The sequence below is a fragment of the Piliocolobus tephrosceles genome, chromosome 10, assembly GCF_002776525.5.
Source record: "Piliocolobus tephrosceles isolate RC106 chromosome 10, ASM277652v3, whole genome shotgun sequence".
NCBI lineage: Eukaryota > Metazoa > Chordata > Mammalia > Primates > Cercopithecidae > Piliocolobus > Piliocolobus tephrosceles.
The window spans coordinates 50,147,039-50,160,263 of NC_045443.1; the positions used below are offsets into that span (position 1 = coordinate 50,147,039).

At 44.1% G+C, this 13,225-nt stretch overlaps 1 protein-coding gene across 4 annotated transcripts in view; it reads left to right on the forward strand.

Moving 5' to 3' along the window:
- Positions 1–12,897, forward strand: part of EIF4B (eukaryotic translation initiation factor 4B) — a 37,600-nt gene extending 24,703 nt beyond the window's left edge. The window contains exons 9-15 of one of the 4 annotated variants that reach the window (XM_023211022.1): positions 4,551–4,779; positions 5,695–5,807; positions 8,209–8,422; positions 9,013–9,068; positions 9,949–10,057; positions 10,336–10,408; positions 10,826–12,897. In XM_023211022.1, coding sequence (XP_023066790.1) covers positions 4,551–4,779; positions 5,695–5,807; positions 8,209–8,422; positions 9,013–9,068; positions 9,949–10,057; positions 10,336–10,408; positions 10,826–10,906 — 875 coding nt within the window. In that variant the 3' untranslated portion in view covers positions 10,907–12,897. The remainder of the gene's footprint in view (positions 1–4,550; positions 4,780–5,694; positions 5,808–8,208; positions 8,423–9,012; positions 9,069–9,948; positions 10,058–10,335; positions 10,409–10,825) is intronic. The other 3 variants (XM_023211023.1, XM_023211024.1, XM_023211025.1) reach the window with 3 other exon arrangements.
- Positions 12,898–13,225: the final 328 nt, after the last annotated feature.

Consider the following 13,225-nt stretch of genomic DNA (forward strand, 5'->3'; position numbering starts at 1 on the left):
GGTTATGGCATGTGTCCTAGAATTTTTTCTATCCTTTTTTTTTTTTTGCGACGGAGTCTGGCTCTGTCGCCCAGGCTGGAGTGCAGTGGCCGGATCTCGGCTCACTGCAAGCTCCGCCTCCCAGGTTTATGCCATTCTGCCTCAGCCTCCCGAGTAGCTGGGACTACAGGCGCCTGCCACCTCGCCCAGCTAGTTTTTTGTATTTTTTAGTAGAGACGGGGTGTCACCATGTTAGCCAGGATGGTCTCGATCTCCTGACCTCGTGATCCGCCCGTCTCAGCCTCCCAAAGTGCTGGGATTACAGGCTTGAGCCACCGCGCCCGGCCCTTTTTTTTTTTTTTTTTTTGAGACAGAGTCTTACTCTGTTTGTTGCCAGGCTGGAGTGCAGTGGCACAATCTCAGCTCACTGCAACCTCTGCCTCCTAGGTTCAACCAGTTCTTTTGCCTCAGCCTCCTGAGTAGCTGGGGCTACAGGCGCACGGGGTTTCACCGTCACTAGTAGAGATGGGGTTTCACTATGTTGGCCAGTATGGTCTCGATCCCTTGACCTCATGATCCACCTGCCTCGGCCTCCCAAAGTGTTGGGATGACAGGTGTGAGCCACCGTGCCCGGCTGAATTTTTTCTATCTTTAACATCTTTGTATTAGTCCTAAACTTTGTGCCAATGGCTTTATATCCATCATCTCCTGTGATTCCCCAAGAAAGTAAAATCGATCTGGACAACTAATAAAACACAGTGAGACGACAAAATTATTCAGAGCCATATGGCAATTCTATTGCGGTGAAGTCTTTCCCCCTCCCTCAAAAAATGGTGAAGTCTTTACTCCTTCCTCAAAATAATAATAATAATAATAATTCAATGTTTGTTTAAAAAAAAAAAAAACTTAGGCCAGCGTGGTGCTTGCATTTGTGATTCCAGCACTTTGGGATGCCAAGGCAGGAGGATCACTTGAGCCCAGGAGTTCAAGACAAGCCCTGGCAATATAGTGAGACCCCATCTCTGCAAAAAATATAAAAGTTAGCTGAGTGTGGTAGCATGTGCCTGTAGTCCCAGTGTCTTAGGAGGCTGAGGTGGGAGGGTTGCTTGAGCCTGGGATGTCAAGGCTGCAGTGAGCCAAGGTCTCATTTCAGCTTGGGCAACATAGTGAGACCCTATGTAATAAATAATAAAAAAGGTTTTAAAAAACTATTTTTTTTTTTTTGAGACGGGGCCTCTCTCTTGCCGAGGCTAGAGTGCAGTGGCGCAATCTCGGCTCACTGCAACCTCTGCCTCCCGGGTTCAGGTGATTCTCATGCCTCAGCTTCCCGAGTAGCTGGGCGTGCCACCATGCCCGGCTAGTTTTTGTATTTTTAGTAGAGATGGGGTTTCACCGTGTTGGCCAGGATGGTCTCGATCTCTTGACCTCGTGATCCGCCTGCCTTGGCCTCCCCAAAGTGCTGGGATTACAGGTGTGCGCCACTGCGCCTGGCCAAAAAACTACATTCTTAAAAGCTATTTCCTCAAGCAAGAAGCCTAAAAATAATAACTAACATTTATTAACTGTTTACTCTGTTCCATCTGTGAGCCGAGTGCTTGTACAAGTATTGTTTAATCCTAAGACTTCTATGTGGTATAGGTAAAATTACAAGTTAGAAAAGTGGAGGCTCAGATGTGAGCTTCATGTTCTCCTTGACTTCTGACCTTTTCCTCTCTCACACTGTCCCTTACCTCCCCACCAAAAGCTGCATACCTGATTTTTTTTTTTCTCTTACCCCCAATTCCCTCTAAGATCTGCCCTCTTGTCTCTAGTCGCTGCTGCTACCTTTGTTGAAGCCTCATTGCTGCACCCACATTACTGGCCATTGCCTCCTAACAGAGTTCCCTTTCTTGCTCCGTTCTTCACATTGGCCCCAGTTGTCAGTTGTCTTTCTGGCATAAGATCTAATTACCTTATTCTCCTCTGTTTAGACCTTTCTAGTTTCCCCGGGACCTGGAAGATAGCCCTTTCTCTATACCTCTGACATACACGGGCCTTCACTGTTTGCCCACCATTTACTTTTTTTTTTTCCTTCTTGAGACAGGATCTCACTCTGTTGCCTAGGCTAGAAGTGCAGTGACATAATCATGGCTAACTGTAGCCTCAGCCTTCTGAGCTCAAGTGATCCTCCTACCTCATCCTCCCCAGTAGCTGGGACTATAGGTGCATGCCATATGCCTGGCTAATTTTGATATTTTTTATAGAGATGGGGTTTCTCCATGTTGCCCAGGCTGGTTTTAAACTTCCAAGTTCAAGTGATCCACTTGCCCTCGGCCTCCCAAAGTGCTGGGGTTACAGGCATGAGCCACTGTGCCCGGCTGTATTCTTTTATTAATATCTTAAATATCTGAAGTGAGCTACTTTTTCTGAGCCCTCGTTTTATCTTACAAAAGTGACAGGGCTATAATACAGATTTAAAATACGCCTAGGAACATATATAAACTGTTGACTTGAAGCCCTCGTAGAAAATTTAGATCTTGTTAAACAGTACCCTCTATCTACAGGTACTGTGTGCATACGTAGTAAAAGTATAAAGTCAAGTGTGGGCATAAAGTCACCATTTGTGGTTATTTAGAGGACAGAGTGCAGCTGGTCATGTCATCAGGAGGTTTTACCTCTTTGTTAAGGTTACATTACTTAAGTCAGGTGATTGTATACATAGGCTTTCTTTATATTCTCTGTATCTTTTGTATATCCAAAATATTTAGGACAAACAATGATTTTTAGAAATTTAACTTCCTTGAAACACTTAGGTTTCTCTTGAAAGTATTCTGACAACTTGAATCAAGGAAGAAATCAGGCTGCCTTAAGAGTTTATTTGTTCAGTGTTACGTGCTTTGCCCCATGAACCACCTGCCAAATTTATATTATACACAGAGACAAGGGTATAAGATTTAGAGTCTTCCTGGCTGGGCGTGGTGGCTTACACCTGTAACAGCACTTTGGGAAGCCGAGGCAAGCGGATCACTTGAGGTCAGGAGTTCAAGACCAGCCTGGCCAACTTGATGAAACCCCATCTCTACTAAACGTACAAAATTTAGCTGGGCGTGGTGCCACGTGCCTGTACTCCCAGCTACTCTGGTGGCTGACACAGGGAAATCAGGGAGGCAGAGGTTGCAGTGAGTTGAGATCACACCTCTGCGCTCCAGCCTGGGTGACAGAGCAAGACTATCTCAAAAAAAAAAAAAAAAAAGAACTAGAGTCTTCCATATCATATTGTATTAGTTCTTAACACACAGATTTTGAAGCAAGATACTTTCATCCAGTAGTTTAATGATGGTCAAAAATTTTTTCACATATAAAAGAAATCTTAATAGATTATTAATTTATCACTTTAAATATTTACCATTTTTAGTCTTTCCTGTGGTCTTGAACTACATCATGGATATGGTACAAGAGTAATTGAAGTTGATTGGTTTTTGTTTGTTTTGTTTTTTGAGATGGAGTTTGGCTTTTGTCGCCCAGTCTAGAGTGCAGTGGCACCGATCTCGGCTCACTGCAACCTCCGCCTCCTGGGTTCAGGTGATTCTTTTGCCTCAGCTTCCCGAGTAGCTGGGATTACAGGCATGTGCCACCACTCCTGGCTAATTTTCTATTCTTATTAGAGACTGGGTTTCTCCATATTGGTCAGGCTGTTTTTGAACTCCCAACCTCAGGTGATCTGCCCGCCTCGGCCTCCCAAAGTGCTGGGTTTACAGGCATGAGCCATTGCGCCCGGCCAGAACTTGGTTATTGATTGATTGATTGATTGATTGATTGATTGAGGAGTTTTGCTTTTGTTGCCCAGCCTGGAGGGCTGGAGTGCAGTGGTGCTATCTCAGTTCATTGCAACCTCTGCCTCCCAGGTTCAAGTGATTCTCCTGCCTCAGCCTCCTGAGTAGCTGGGATTACAGGCATGCACCACCATGCCAGGCTAATTTTTTATTTTTAGTAGAGATGGGGTTTCTCCATGTTGGTCAGGTTGGTTTCGAACTCCCGACCCCAGGTGATCTGCCTGCCTCGGCCTCCCAAAGTGTCAGGATTACAGGTGTGAGCCACCACACCCGGCCTAAGCTAGCATTTTTTTTTTTTTTTTTTTTTTTTTTGAGAGACAGAGTCTCTATTGCCCAGGCTGGAGTGCAGTGGCGCAATCTCAGCTCACTGCAAACTCTGCCTCCCGGGTTCACGCCATTCTCCTGCCTCAGCCTCCTGAGTAGCTGGGACTACAGGTGTCCGCCACCGCGCCTGGCTAATTTTTTGTATTTTTAGTAGAGACGGGGTTTCACCTTGTTAGCCACGATGGTCTCGATCTCCTGACCTCATGATCCACCCGCCTCGGCCTCCCAAAGTGCTAGGATTACAGGCGTGAGCCACCGCACCCGGCCTAAGCTACCTATTTTCTAATGATGTCCTATTTGCTTTCTGCGGATTGGTTAGGCCACTAACTTGAATCTCATATAGCATTTCATAGGAGTCATATCTGGGAATCTGGCTTTCAGCCATCAGCTTCTGACAATTTGGAAAACTATTACTTAAAGTTTCATTTAACTTAGGTCCCCCTCAAAGACCCAAACTGAATCTAAAGCCTCGGAGTACTCCTAAGGAAGATGATTCCTCTGCTAGTACCTCCCAGTCCAGTCGAGCTGCTTCTATCTTTGGAGGGGCAAAGCCCGTTGACACAGCTGCTAGAGAAAGAGAAGTAGAAGAACGGCTACAGAAGGAACAAGAGAAGTTGCAGCGTCAGCTGGATGAGCCAAAACTAGAACGACGGCCTCGGGAGAGGTAGGTTGTCTCCTTGATAGATATCCCATCTGGGAATCCAGTGGTTCTTAATGGGGGCATTACATTCCCAGGGGCATTTGGGAAATTTGTGTTGTTATCATATCACTGGTTGTCACTGATGAGCATTTAGTGGGCGTGGCTGGGGGTGTTAGTATGCAGTGTTAGGGACAGTTTTACACAATGAAGAGTTGTTTCCTGTCCATCACAAAAGTGTTTACTGTTAAAAGCTGGTAATGGCTGGGCGTGGTGGCTCAAGCCTGTAATCCCAGCACTTTGGGAGGCCGAGACGGGCAGATCACGAGGTCAGGAGATCAGGAGATCGAGACCATCCTGGCTAACACGGTGAGACCCCGTCTCTACTAAAAACTACAAAAAACTAGCCGGGCGACGTGGCGGCGCCTGTAGTCCCAGGTACCTGGGAGGCTGAGGCAGGAGAATGGCGTGAACCCAGGAGGCGGAGCTTGCAGTGAGCTGAGATCTGGCCACAGCACTCCAGCCTGGGTGACAGAGTGAGACTCCGTCTCAAAAAAAAAAAAAAAAAAAAAAAAGCTGGTATTGCATCTAAAAGGTTAGAGACCTCCTATAATAAGTAATTGCCCTGAAAAACTAGGCTTGGTAGTGAATGGCTTGTAGAACTGTGTTAATAGTAAAGAAGGGCAGTATTGTAGATTATGTAGGATAGTGTTCTTAACTGTATTAGTTGATTCTTGCTGAAGTAATTAGGGCCAAAGTGTGTCTTACTGTCTAGCTTTCAAATAGTTTGAGGAAAAGATACATTTATATGCACATACACCTATAGATGAAGCAAGTGTGGTAGAATATTAATAAATGATGGTTCTTGAGAGGTCAGCATGGGTCTAAGGTGGCCTTCATTGAGCCAGGCATAATGTGTATTTTGTGAAATCTCTCGTACAGACACCCAAGCTGGCGAAGTGAAGAAACTCAGGAACGGGAACGGTCAAGGACAGGAAGTGAGTCATCACAGACTGGGACCTCCGCCACATCTGGCAGAAGTAAGTCAGACCAGGGTGGGTATTGTGTTATTGCCGTTTTCCATAAACTATCCATAACCAAATTATGCAGAGACTTTGCAGTATTTAAATTCAGTCATGAACTCTTTATATGAGTTGCATGGGCCAATTGGAGTTTCATGTCTTCTGCTCCAAAGAATTTGAGGAATGGGTACCAGAGTAGACCTAGATGATCTGCTTAATAATCTACCACTGAACCGGATACTTGACTGTTAGGTTTGTCCCTTCATTTTATGTCCTTTTTTTTTTTTTTTTTGGTGTATTTTCATTTTATGTCTTGACATCTTAGAATGTTGTTTATTCAGAACAGTCAAAGGCTTGGAGTTTCATATGAGCTGTCCCAAGACCAACCTTTTTTGAGGTTATCACCAGAGCAGTGTTCTCAAGCAGTGTTATTACTGGTTGATCAAGCACTTTTAGTGTTTTAGAAACCTAAATGGTTCAATTGTAATACCTCCCTTCCCTTACCATGATGTGTTTTTGTTTTGTTTTGTTTTGAGATAGGGTCTTACTCTGTCACACAGGCTGGAGTGCAGTGGCATTATGATGGCTCACTGCAGCCTCACCTCCTGGACTCAAGTGATCCTCCCACCTCAGCCTCCCTAGTAGCTGGGACTGTAGGCATGCACCACTACACCGAGCTAAATTTTATTTATTTATTTATTTATTTATTTATTTTTGAGATGGAGTCTCGCTCTGTCTCCCAGGCTGGAGTGCAGTGGCACGATCTCGGCCCATTGCAAGCTCTGCCTCCCGGATTCATGCCATTCTCCTGCCTCAGCCTCCCAAGTAGCTGGGACTACAGGCGCCCGCCACCACGTACAGCTAATTTTTTGTGTTTTTAGTAGAGACGGAGTTTCACCGTGTTAGCTAGAATGGTCTCGATCTCCTGACCTCATGATCTGCCTGCCTCGGCCTCCCAAAGTGCTGGGATTACAGGTGTGAGTCACTGTGCCTGGCCTATACCCAGTCAAATTTTTGTAGAGATGGTTTCCCCATGTTGCCCAGGCTGCTCTCAGCCTCATAAAGTGCCAGCCACTGTGATGTTTTTTAAGGTCTTTCCTCCCACCTCTAAATTGATTTGTACTTGCATTTCTTTTATTTATTTATTTGTTTATTGAGACGGAGTTTTGCTCTGTCACCAGGCTGGAGTGCAGTGGCACAATTTTGGCTTACTGCAACCTCCGGCTCCCTGGTTCAAGCAGTTCTCCTGCCTCAGCCTCCTGAGTAGCTAGGATTACAGGTGAGCACCGCCATGCCCAGCTAATTTTTTGTATTTTTAGTAAAGATGGGGTTTCGCCATGTTGGCCAGGATTGTCTCCATCTCTTGGCCTCATGCTCTGCCCTCCCTGGCCTCCTAAAGTGCTGGGATTACGGGCATGAGCCACTGCTCCCAGCCTAGTTTTTTATTTTTAAGACAGGGTTTCATTCTCACCCAGGCTGGAGTGCAGTGGTGCGATCATAGCTCACTGCAGCCTCCAACTCCTGGCCTCAAGCAATCCTCTTGCCCCGATATCCCAAGTAGCTGTTACGACGGGTGCATGCAACCATATATGGCTAAATTAAAAAAATTTTTTTTTAGAGATGGCGTCTCACTACAGTCCCCAGGCTGGTCTCAAACTCCTGGCTTCAAGCAACCCTGCCTCAGCCTCCCAAAGGAGGCTCATTGTTTTGAGAAGACACGTATTACCTTTTTAAAAAAACACACGTGTAGGTTGTTGTTTTGTTTTTTGAGATGGGGTCTCACTCTGTCAGCCAGGCTGGAGTGCAGCGATACGATCACAGCTCACCTCATCATCCCTAGTAGCTGGGACTACAGGCAATGCCACACTCAGCTAATTTTTCTATATTTTGTAGAGCTAGGGTTTCACCATGTTGTCCAGGCTAGTCTGAAACTCCTAGGCTGAAACAATTCCCCCCACCCCCACAGCCTCCCAGTGTCCTAAGATTACAGGCGTGAGCCACTGCACCCAGCCAGTAGGCTGTTTTTCATAAATGTGATTGCATCATAGTCCATGTGTGTTGAGTTTTAAGTTGAAGTTGAGCAGTGGTTACTAGAGTTTCGGGTTTCATCATAGGTCCTCTTCACATATATATATTCTCCAGGTCAAGACACTTTAACATTGAGAATACAGAAAGGCTGTCAAGGATATTCATTCCTAAAAAGGTCAGATGGCTGGGTGTCCCTTAAGTTGTATATATGGTCATTATTTTTCCTATTTCTCTGTGCATCAGTAAGACATTGTTTTGGAAATACTTGTAAACCACTGGTTTAGGGATAAATCCATCTTTGGGAGCCAAAACTTGGATGTGAACCATTTTCCACACTATTGAGATCCTGGTAGATGCATGAGCATCTGCAGCCTGATAATTTGATCTTTTCACTCTGGCTTCACAGATGCACGAAGGAGAGAGAGTGAGAAGTCTCTAGAAAATGAAACACTCAATAAGGAGGAAGATTGTCACTCTCCAACTTCTAAACCTCCCAAACCTGATCAGCCCCTAAAGGTAATGCCAGCCCCTCCACCAAAGGAGAATGCTTGGGTGAAGCGAAGTTCTAATCCTCCAGCTCGATCTCAGAGCTCAGACACAGAGCAGCAATCCCCTACAAGGTGAGTCAGCTTGGAAACAGTAGTTGGTTAGCTGTGCAGATTCTAAAATACTGTGATGTAATGACAGAAGATGCCCTACAGGATGCCAGCATTGTATAGCGCCTTATAAGTTATGCTGGCTTTAGTCTCTTAGTGTGCTGGAATTGGCTCATAAGACCTAGTTGTTCCATTTTCTGGAGTTTTGATAGACAGTTGACATCACTTTGGTAGCTTGAAATCAGCTATGATGGGAGTACTAGTGCCGCACAAATCTGCAAATATAAGTCAGAGGCTTGAGCCCAGGAGGTGGAGGTTGCAATGAGCCAAGATGTGCCATTGCACTCCAGCTTGGGCGACAGAGTTAAGACTCCAAAAGAAAAGAAAATAGCAATACTAATCCTGCATGATGTGATGATTAGAAAGCATATGGCATTCAGTGTTCAAATTACTGCTTTCATTGCTTTCTTTCCCGTATTTTAATGTTCCATAACGTTGAGTATGATTTTGTTTTCTGTAAAGCTTACCTACTGCATTTGGAGCATGATTATAAGTTTCTTGGCTGTTTTCTTCCTGAAACAACTGATGAATGTGATTACCTGTTTTCCTTCTAGTGGTGGGGGAAAAGTAGCTCCAGCTCAACCATCTGAGGAAGGACCAGCAAGGAAAGGTGAGCTCATAGTATGGGAAATAGGTTTTTCACCTAGAAGCCTAAATAAAAAGGCCTCCAAAATTAGATTTTGAAGAGCAGTGTGTCTTGCACCTGATACTGTGTTAAGAGTTCTTGGGTTGGCCGGGCACGGTGGCTCACACCTGTAATCCCAGCACTCTGGGAGGCCGAGGTAAGCAGATCACAGGTCAGGAGTTCGAGACCAGCCTGGCCAACATGGCAAAACCCCGTCTCTACTAAAAATACAAAAAGAGTAGCCGGGTGTGGTGGCACATGCCTGTAATCCCAGCTACTGGGGAGAGGCTGAGGCAGGAGAATTGCCTGAACCCGGGAGACGGAGGTTGCAGTGAGCTGAGATGGCCCCACTGCACTCCAGCCTGGGCGACAGAGCAAGACTCCGTCTCAAAAAATAAAATAAAAATAAAAAAAAAGAATTATTGGGTTATCTACCTTTTCTTGCCAGTAGAGGGGAGGAATGGCCTCTTTGGAGAAAATATGAAACCCTGCCCTTTCCTGGTAGAACATTTCTTTGACAGGAGGAGAAAAAAGTTGGAAGGAAATTAACACTTTCAGTCCAGATTAGAAATGTCACCATCAGCAAGGCCAAGGTCACTACAGAGCGTCATAGTCTTTATTTCCAGCTTGCTTTTCATGATGGCACATCCCTACATGGAACTTTTTAGTGGATTTTGTTTGGTTTTTGTATTTTTGTGTGCTATAGAGGATGTGGAAAGAAGGGCTTCAGGAAGGAAGGCTGGGTTGGGGTGAGGTTAGTTTCCCTCAGTACATGTGGGCACAGTTTTCTTCAGCTTAAGGGAAATCTTAGGAGATGGACATTGATAATTTTACTTGCCTTAATTTGTTTACATTACTGCTCAAGCAGATGAAAATAAAGTAGATGGGATGAATGTCCCAAAAGGCCAAACTGGGAACTCTAGCCGTGGACCAGGAGACGGAGGGAACAAAGACCACTGGAAGGAGTCCGATAGGTATGCTTGTTCTCTTTTCATTATCATCTTTCCTCTGATCCACATGTTTGTGTAATTAAGAAATTAAGTTCTTGGTTCTCAAAGCACTGTCAGATCTCTCATTGTGAGCAAACTAAAGTCAGCCAACGCAGTTAAGATTCTGAAAATCTAGAAGTAATACATCATCCAGACAACAAGGACTGTTGACTAGAGATGCCTGTTCAGTGCCTTGAAACTGCATGCATGCACGTATTTGTATCCTTTCCTAAAGATGTGGTTTTATGCTTACGTCTCTGCAGGAAAGATGGCAAAAAGGATCAAGACTCCAGATCTGCACCTGAGCCAAAGAAACCTGAGGAAAATCCAGCTTCAGTAAGTGTTGAAGGCTGCTCCCTTCAACACTCCCTTCAATACTTCTAAGAAAAGTATTTTTCTTAGAATACTTTTTGCCGTTGGACTCCTTTCCATTTGGAATACAACGAAGTGTTTGGAAATAAGACATTGGTCTTTATCTGAAATAGCACAAGAAGTTTAGCTTTTTCCTGGTTTCTGCCTTCCTTTGTTCTCATCCCTTCTGCAAGGTGTAGAGGTGGTATGGGACTACAGTAAGATCACATGTGCCTCTGACCCTCTTCCCTAGCTCCTCTCCAGTGGACAATGCTGATGACCAAGCAAGTGGGTGTCATCTGACTATCATTCCCCATTGCCAAAGGATCAGTATTCTGTGTCTTGGGTTTTGATGTGATAATTCAAGGCCTTCATTATCCTGTCACTCTCGTTGTGTTACAGAAGTTCAGTTCTGCAAGCAAGTATGCTGCTCTCTCTGTTGATGGTGAAGATGAAAACGAGGGAGAAGATTATGCCGAATAGACCTCTACATCCTGTGCTTTCTCCTAGTTTCTCTCCACCCTGGAACATTCGAGAGCAAATCAAAACCTCTATCCAGACAAGACAAAATAAAACTCACCATCTCCTGAAGACCTTTCTTACCTTTTTTTAAAAACAAAAAATGAAATTATTTTGCATGCTGCTGCAGCCTTTAAAGTATTGAAGTAACTGGAGAATCGCCAATATAGCCAGAGAGAAAGGGACTACAGCTTTTTAGAGGAAGAGTTGTGGTGCGTTATGTCACCACACAGTTGCCAGTGTGATTAGGTGCCTAGGGGCCTCCATTTAGCAGAAATGGTAATGACAGTGATATAACGTCTGGAACCTGGTTGGGCAGTAGGGGAGGGAGGTAGAAGGAAAATTGTGAGATTTCTACCTTTTAGTTTTTATCCTATTGTGGCATATATGAATTCTCAAAACATTATCTGAATAAATTTTCCACTCTTGGAAAGGTAGATTTAGCCTCAAGTTGTTTTAGTCTCCAGGAGGCTGCCAGCCCCTCCTCTTATTTAATTCTGAGTTTTGGGGGCCAGCCTAGGGGGAATTTTTTTTTTAACCCCCCAGGGGGGTAGTTGGGAGTGAGACTATAGGCCATAAAGAATAGGACTGCATTGGACCAAAATAAATGGGAAAATCGTGGTTTGAAAAGAAGCTTTTGGGAAGTGATGAGTCATTTTGCACCAGGTAATAGGGGAAAATTGTGTGACCTACATCAAACACACGAATGGTTATTTCCTGGAGCCGGAAGCACTTGGGGGTCGTGGTAATTCCCAGTGTTTTCTGTGTCCTAGTTTTACCCTTCCTAAACACTGTCCTTTTTGAAAGTTTGAATATATCCACATTCTGTTGAAACCTTGAAACTAAAAACTTAAGACTCTTGTCGTCATCTTAAGTTCTTCGTGCTACTCTTAACCTCCCAAAAAGCAGTCTCTTAAGTCACATAGATGATGTCTTGGGCATTTTCTCTCTCAGCCATGGAGAGTTGTGAAAGGAAGAATCGCTGCTTTTCTCAAGCAAATCGGTTTCTTGATGTCTTTTGGTTCTCACTCCTTGCCTGCTCCTGATGCTTTGACCCCTTTTATAGATCAGAGTGCTCTAGAATAATGGATGATCTTGGATGGTGGATAAATAGGGACAGGGACAGTTAAATTGGGAGCCTTTTTTACTACCTTGATGGGTTTTTCCCCCCAAGTTTCCTTCTCCACTGAAATGCTACACCAATGCTTATTGGATTCATGAGGTAGCCAGACCAATGTGTTGTTTTTCTTTATTATTATTATTTTTAAAGCTTCCCTTGAGAGAATAAATGGTAATGGAGAGAACTATTTAACAAGGTCCTGGTTTCTCTTGCAACACAGTAGCTAAACTTGCCTGCTTGTATGTGCATTTTTGTAGGGATCGGCTTGGTAGACAGTATTAGCGGAGAAACGACACCTTGATCTTGGTTTGCAAGCCCGTCTCCCATCAGTCCTAGATTAGGCCCTGTTCAGCCATGCAGGGGTGTTGGTTTATGCGTGCTGCAGCAGTGGGCATAATATAATTTACCCAGTTGACAAAGGTGTGTACCAAGTGAATTTAAATAATTGGTGTGGATTGGCCAGTAGCTAAGAAGTGGGCTTTTAAAGAGTGTTGAACATTAAAAGGTTGTTTTTTTTTTTTTAAAAAAAAAAGGAAAAACCATTGATTGTAGATAATGAAAAGCTAGGGTTTGCCCTCTTCATGTCTACTCTCCTTCCAAATAGTTATATCCAAAACTGTTTTTCCCTCTCCCCTGCCTTGTCTCCCCTATTAAAATAGAAATGGGGATTAATGTCCCGCTCCTGAATACATGTAAAATTTGTACAAAAATATCTTCTATGAAAATGATTTGTAATCTGTAGACTTATTACCTGGGAGATGTCTTGATGTAAAATCCCATCCTTTGGGTTGTGGGTTTTTTGTTTTCTCCAAATAAATCTGATCTTTAAAGTTCATTGTAATGCTGAAATTCTTTGACATATACTCTGCACTCCCAGTGGTTTTTACTGGAGTCGTTGACCACCCGTTCCTCCTTCCCCCACCATCTCTTAAGTTTTCATTTGGCATTGGATACCATATTGTCCAAGGTCAGAGGGTGGGGTTACAAGGGAATCCATTTCAGTGTTCATTGAGGCCCAGTAATACAGTTTGCATCCTAGCTCCCCTCTTGCTTTTTTTTTTGGCCTGGTGTTAATTATTTAATCACCTGGATGTGCTTGCAGTCTATTTCCTGTACTGTTCATTTTAATCAAGATGTGGGAACTCTTAAGAATGAATCCTTGT